The sequence below is a fragment of the Cydia strobilella genome, chromosome 11 (assembly GCF_947568885.1).
Source record: "Cydia strobilella chromosome 11, ilCydStro3.1, whole genome shotgun sequence".
NCBI lineage: Eukaryota > Metazoa > Arthropoda > Insecta > Lepidoptera > Tortricidae > Cydia > Cydia strobilella.
The window spans coordinates 1,045,106-1,052,898 of NC_086051.1; the positions used below are offsets into that span (position 1 = coordinate 1,045,106).

The 7,793-nt window shown below is 38.5% G+C and overlaps 1 protein-coding gene across 1 annotated transcript; it reads right to left on the reverse strand.

The window, feature by feature from the left end:
• Positions 1-1,781: 1,781 nt before the first annotated feature.
• LOC134745314 (uncharacterized) lies at positions 1,782-6,732 on the reverse strand. The gene is made up of 2 exons (XM_063679309.1): positions 6,268-6,732; positions 1,782-5,533 (listed from the first exon to the last, which is right to left on the reverse strand). The coding sequence occupies exon 2, from the start codon at positions 5,270-5,272 to the stop codon at positions 1,940-1,942; it is 3,333 nt and encodes a 1,110-aa protein (XP_063535379.1). The 5' UTR covers positions 5,273-5,533; positions 6,268-6,732; the 3' UTR covers positions 1,782-1,939.
• Between the last annotated feature and the right edge of the window lie 1,061 nt (positions 6,733-7,793).

The window sequence follows — 7,793 nt, forward strand, 5'->3', positions numbered from 1 at the left end:
TTTTATATTGTTGTCGTATTTTTTTTCGTTAGGTTTGAATAAAATTTGGCTTAATTACGAGTATAAATCTTTTCATGTTTGAGGATAGACTGCTTAAGAATAAAAAAAAAAACTTCAAGGTCCTATCAAAATAAGATCAAAACCGTAACAAGCTGTTAAATCTGAATTGGGCTTGATACATAAAATAAACAGAGTATTTATTATTTATTTATTCAGGTAAATACACATAATATACAACTTAATTACAAAAGTACCGACAGTGACCGTATAAGAACAGTGTGGTTACCATGAGTCACTATCAGACACAATTACTTACACGATACATCGCTAAATATTACAGTCTGTAAAATTATTGATTGAAAGTTTTGAAAAGCACAATTTTTACCTCTCTTGAGCATCGAGCAAACCTGCGGGCGAGCATGTTAGACCTTGAATGCCCTGCGCTCCCGCTCTAAGACTACATCCAGGTCATCATTATTTGTATTTTGTATGTTTTTGAACAATGGTGTTCCGTACCTTTGGGAGGCGTGCGCGGAGCCGAAGCTAACACGTAGAGACCCTTTGACACTTTAATATAAGGGGTACACCGAGCGGATGCTGCCCTTGCCCGTGTCATGGGACGCACGCAAAGGCAGCACCCACCAGGGTGTAAGGACTTTTGAGAGTTGATGGAATCTAAAATGAAGTAAGTTATTGGGTGAAAGCGATGGATTAAGTACTGAGCTATTATCATCATTATTATTATTGTTCCAGTTTAATAGCTGTAACCCTCGTCCCGCCACGCTTGTTATTACTTGCCGGGTAGCGTAAAGCGTAAAGGTTCAGTGGCGCAGTAAAGCTATAATAGACAGTAGAAAAGTTAAGTTGAGTCGAGTTTTGTTGAGTTTAGTTTATTACTATCTTAAGACATAAGGCCCGGTAGGTTAAGGTATTTTTGACGACCGGTCTGGCCTAGTGGGTAGTGACCCTGCCTGTGATGCCGATGGTCCTGGTTTCGAATCCGGGTAAGTGCATTTATTTGTGTGATGAACACAGATATTTGTTCCCGAGTCATGGATGTTTTCTATGTATTTAAGTATTTGTATAAGTATTATATAATCGTTGTCTGAGTACCCACAACACAAGCCTTCTTGAGCTTACCGTGGGACTTAGTCAATTTGTGTAAGAATGTCAGAATCAGAATCAGAATCAGAATCAGAATATCTTTATTTGTGAAAACATAGGTACAATAAAATTGTGGTGTTAAATTATGTACAGTACAGGTTTCTCTATGTTTTACCCACGGCTCCAGGTATGCAAATTTTTGATCGCATGCAGCATGCATCTTAACTATAGGGTCAGGGGCGTATTTACCCTAGGGCCAAGGGGGCCATGGCCCGGGGCGGCAGGCTGCGGGGGGCGGCGCAGGCCGCCGCTGCCTTTCAGTTGCTTTCAGTTTTGGGTGCCTCAGTAGCGCCCCAATTTTTTTTTGTGGTGTTACTGGTACAAGACATAATTTAATTTTAAGTAAGTAACTACTTATTCGTTGTCTACTTCCAGTAGACATTACAATTTTTACAGTGCGTTTGCGCCCCTTTGCCTTCTATCTTCTTTACCCACGTCGGATTGTCGTCGAGTTCTCATGATGTCGCCCTGTGTGTTGGAGACAATATTAAAATGAAAGGCCCTGGTCCCGACCGTGTCTCCACATAAATAAATTTATTTTATAATAATAAAAAACTGATACATATCTTCCATTTTCTTATTTTATTCAGATGTTTCTACCATAGACAAAAGTATATCAAAAAACCTAAAGAGTTTTGATAACTTGTGTTCGGTTATGAACATGTTGGGGGCCAAGCCAAAAAACAACAATTACAATGTTAAAAAACAACAAAAATTTAATGCTAACTAACTCCTGCATTATCATTAAATTTAACAAATAAACAAAGCAGTTTACCTAACTATAATCAATTGGTAAGGGACACACCTTGGTAACACTCGTTTTAACAATGAAACCCTTTGCGTTTTTTACATGCAAGGCTCGAACCTTACCATCTTTACCAGGTTGAACATCAACAATTCGACCTACTGGCCAACACAATGGAGAGGTATTATCTTCCCTCAACAAAACTAAATTGCCTATTTCTAAGTTAGGAGACTCATTTCTCCACTTTGGTCTACTCTGCAGCATAACCAAGTATTGCTTATGCCATTGCTTCCAAAAATGTTGTTGCAATTGAACACATTGTTTCCAAAAACTTAACCTACCTACATTTACATCTGTAATATCCGTTTCTGGATAAGATGTCAGTGGACTACCGGTGAGAAAATGTCCAGGAGTTAAATAGGTCATATCGCTAGGATCCCTAGACATTGGGGTCAACGGCCTAGAATTCAAAATGGCTTCAAACTGAACCAAAGTCGAGTACATTTGCTCATAGGTAAACACTGTATTAGCAATTACACGTTTCATGTGATATTTAACACTTTTAATACCTGCTTCCCACAGACCACCAAAAACTGGGGAATAAGAAGGAATGAAATAAAAGGCTATTCTTTCAGAACTAGAAAAGTCAACCACAGATGCTTGATGATTAGTAGAATTTTGAAGGTCATACAATTCCTTAAGAACATTTTCTGCGCCTTTATAATAGGCCGCATTATCACAATATATTTTAGTAGGTTTATTTCTACGAGCTATAAATCTTTTAAGACACCCTAAAAAAGTATCAGTTGTCATGTCAGATGCCAATTCAATGTGGATGGCCTTTGTAACAAAGCATACAAAAATCACAACATAAGCCTTTGTTATCACAGGTCTCCTAATTCTAGACTGCTTTACATAGAAAGGACCGGCGTAGTCAGTGCCCACAATTTGAAATGGCCTAGTCATATTTACACGATCGAATGGCAGAGAACCCATTAGTTGAGAAGCATTTTTTGCCTTAAGTCTGAAACATTTTATACATTTATACAAAACGGACTTGAGTTCTCTGTTTGCATTCAAAATCCAATATTTCTCATTTAGGGTACTCAATAACAAAGTTGCACCAGCATGTTTTAACCTTAAGTGCTCATTATGAACAATTATTTTTGTGACATGAGAACCTTTGGGCAATATAATCGGGTGTTTCTGGTCATAGGACAATCCTGCGTTTTGCAATCTACCACCAACACGTAGCAATCCTTCAGAATCAAGAAAAGGATGCAAACTGTTTATACTCGACTTTAATGAGAACTTGTTATTTAAGTCTTCAATATCATTACAAAAGAACTTTCTTTGCTCACATTTAATTATTATGCGCAACGCAGATTCCAACTCTTGGGGAGATAAATGTCCCTGACGTTTGTTAATATTTAAATGTTTACAGTTAAATACAAATCTAAGGAGATAACCTACAATCCTTGTCAATTTGTTTATATTTGAACATTTCTGTATCAAGGCATCAATCGAGCTAGAACTTACATCTACACAAGTATAACAGGTTTCAGTTGTAGGCCTTAACTCTGGTACATCAGATTTTAAAATATCAAGTTCTACAGGTTTATGATGGTAAGTAGGGTCTGACAAAAACTTTGGTCCATGCCACCAAATGTCACATTTTTCCAATAATTGGGGCTCTACACCACGAGACAATATATCTGCGGCATTATCATGAGTATTTACATAATGCCATTCAAAGCCGGAGGATAACTTATTAATCTTATCAACTCTGTTACCTACGTACATGTTAAGCTTTACCGGTAATGTTTTTAACCAAGCTAGCAAAATCATGGAGTCACTGTAAAGATGAGCGCTCACTGAGTATTTTAAGGACAGAGCAGTATACACCTTCCGAGCTAGAATAGCAAGTAGCAGGGCACCATTCAGTTCCAATTTTGGGATAGTCAAGGATTTAGCCTTGGGATTGATGCGCGATTTTGAGCACAAAAGATTCACCGAAACCTTGTTGTCAGCATCAATGACACGTAAGTACAAACAACAACCATGAGCAGCATTAGAAGCATCAGAAAATCCCACTAATTCTAACGATTGTGCTCCTTGAACATTGATATTTCTAGCTATCGATATGCAAGACATTTGAACTAAGCTATTGGCAAAGTCAACCCACTTTTGGTTAAGACCTTGAGGTAAAAACTCATCCCATTTCAACGATTCAAACCAAACCTGTTGCATCAGTATCTTTGCCTGCACTAACACAGGGCCACATAATCCTAAAGGATCAAAAAATTTACTTATGAAGCTAAGCATCTGACGCTTCGTGTACTTTTCTTGAACCTCTTTAACAGGACACTGCATGTTAAGAGTATCGGTAATGACGTCATATGTCAATCCAAGAGTTTTAACATATTCATTATTTTTATCAAAGCTCCTACTATCGAGTTGATGAAATTCAACCGGTATGTCGCTTAAAATTTCTTGGTTATTAGAGCACCATTTGTGAAGAGACAAACTAGCCAACTTCATTAAATCAACCAACTCCTTTTTCATCTGGATAAGCTCATTCAAATCATTAGAACCGCACTGAATATCATCAACATAACACGTGTGCTTTAACACAAACGAAGCCAAAGGATATTGACTCTCGTATCTCTGAGCTAATTCCAACAAACACCTACATGCCAAGAACGCAGAGTTCTTCAAACCATACGTCACTGTCTGCAACTGTACACATTTGACTGAGTCGTCCGGAGAATCGCGCCACAAAATATTTTGCAAGCAACGATACTTATCCTCAATTAGAATTTGGCGATACATAGCCTTTATGTCGCACAATAATACATACTTGAAAGTTCTGAACAAAATCAGAATTTCAAAGAGATCCTTTTGAACCACCGGACCATTTAATAAAATGTCATTTAAGCATATACCCTTTTTTGTGACAGCGCCAGCATCAAAAACAGCCCTAACAGGTGTCGTTTTACTGGAGCTAATTACAGGGTGGTGGGGCAGAAACATGACATTACCTGCACTTAAGTCATAAGTAGACATGTCAAAATATTTAGCATGACCTTGGTCTATGTAATCATGTATGAATTTTTTATATTTTTTACTCAATTCTAGATCCCGTGAAAACCGTTTTTCTAAATTAAAAAATCGTTGCAAGGCGCAACTAAAAGAATCACCTAAGTCTAACTTATCCAACTCAACCTTCACAGGCATGGCCACAGTGAACTTGTCATTTTCTAATTTAACCGACTCCAGAAAAATCTGTTCAGCCTGCTCAGCCTCTGTACCTGTTTCCTTAATGATATCAGGTACCTTTTCACAATCCCAAAACTTGGACATTATATCAACAATATCTTCCGAAGGTTGACAATCATTTGACAGTAAACAAACCTCACTTTGTTTAGCACATGGGAAGGGTGGTTGTAAATCATCCTCAGCTACATTAAAATGGAAAGGATTACCTTTAGTTGTAACACAATAGTTACTTATCGACTTCTTGCCGGCAGGGAAGGGCAGCCCCCCGCCTACAATATGACCGAACCTCGTCTTCACCAAATATGGACCCACAGGTGTCAGCTGCCGGCACACATACTCGAACACCTGGAAAAAGACGTCGGCTCCTAATAATAGTGAACTCTCATTTGATTCATTGAACTTCTCATCAGCCAACTGGGCATAGGATGGTATATTAAACTGAGAAATGTCAAATGTTTGCTGTGGAAGGGCACAAGTAATCTTCCTTGTCACACAGCATGACACATCAACCTTAAAATTACCCACAGTAGAGTAAACAACTAAATCAGCCTTTTGTGCAATATTATTGTCTCTTTCACATACACCAGTCACTACCTCATCAGTATCATATGTGCAAATACCTACTTCCTTAATCAGTTTCTCACTTACAAAATGTATCTGTGAGCAAGAGTCTAGAAGTGCTCTAGCATGAGTAAAAGTACCATCTTTTTTCTTCAACTTCACAATTACAGACGGAAGCAATACACTTGCATTCCGAGGTCTAGCCGACAAACTCACATTTCTGGATAAGTCGGTAGGCAAGCAACAATCATCAGATTTGGAATTATCCTTTACATTCAGAGAGGGTTCATCAGCTAAGGAAACATTCGTTACCTTACCTTTATTTGGCGAATGCAACAGAGTGTTGTGTAATTCATGACATGTTGCACATTTTAATCTCATTAAACACCTACCTCGATGACCATTGAGACACAATTTACACAAGTTGTTTTCATCAACAAACTCACATCTCTGCTCATAAGGGAGCAACTTAAACTTAACACATTCATATATTTTATGAGTATCTTGGCAATACTTACATGAAACTCCAGTAGCAGCTGCAGCACTCACAACCGAATTCTCCCTCTTCTTAGGCTCCTCCCTCATTGTGGCTTCCAATGCAATAGCCCTTTTTTCTAGGAAAGTAAGCAATTCACACAATTTAGGAACCTCCTGCAAACCACGCTCAAGATAAAATCCACGGTAAGTGTAGGAATCAATCTTCCTAGACAAAATATTGACCAATATAGTATCCCAGAACTCAACCTTTTCATTCAAGTTTTTCAATGCTGCAAGATGCATATTTACAGTTGACACTATTGAACGCAGCCCAGAAGCTGTACATTTTGTCAAAACTGGCATGTCAAGAATGCTATTTACATGAAAACTTACAATTTTAGGTATATTATTGTACCTATCATTAAGGAGTTTTAAAGCTACCTCATAGTTTTCACCAGTAAGCATTAAATGCTTTATCAAATCTAAAGCTCCTCCTGCCAAAAACGACCGCAAATAGTACAGTTTTTCGCAGAAACTCAGGTTTGCATCCATATCAATGACTGCCTTAAACATATTAATGAATGGATGATAGTCCATCACACTCTGGCCATCAAAAGTTTTAATATTAATGAAAGGAAGTTTTTTAAACTTACCTGATCCTAGCTCGGAAGATGTAGATGTAGCAGGCTGTGCCGCAGGTAGTGTTGCAGGCTGCACTCGCGTATTTATCATCGCGAGGCATAAATCGCACTTAGTTTCATATAATTCGTAAGATTCAGTATCCTCCGACTCAACGGCAAGGATAGCTCGATTATATGATTCGTAGTCGTTAAAGGCCTTAAGCAACCTGTCCTTTTTTTGACTGAGCACTTCAAGTGTTGCTGTTGAAAACTCTTCTGAGGTGCAGAATGTCTCGATTCGACTAATCGCCCCTTTAACATAGCCCCGACTGGCTTTTAATTCTTTCAGCTGAGCCATTTCACACCCAAAAAAGTTGACAACCTTGTATAAAATACTCGTGTTACAATCTTCCAGCTTATAAAACTTATACAAATATTAACTAGACGAGATTTAGGTACATAATTCACATGTTAAACATATAAAACGCCCGCCTAATTTTCGCCGCGAATGAAATTTGAACACAACACAATATCAACAAATGCCGCTGGCAGCTCTGACAGTTGAAGACGGCACCGGCAGCGGTTGTTGCCCGCTCACGTTCGGATACACGTACTCGTAGCACGTCGAGGCCCATTCACGCAGCAAGCAAATTCTGCACCGTCGTAGGTCGCCCTACCGCGACGGGGAACTAAACAAGCATACAGGAATCGCGTAAAATTCCGTGTGACACCGTATTCGAATGCACTCTTATTGTAGCACTGGCGCCAATTTCAAATTATATTTCTTTTCTGGACGATTGTAATTTTGGCGAAATGACGAAAATCTTGAAAATTTTTCAAGCTTCTGACTTCAGATATTTGCAAATTGCAATCTTCTCACAACTTTAGCTTCTTGCTTTCTTTACAACTCACTTCTTCAACTTCCGCAACTCACTTCTTCAACTTCC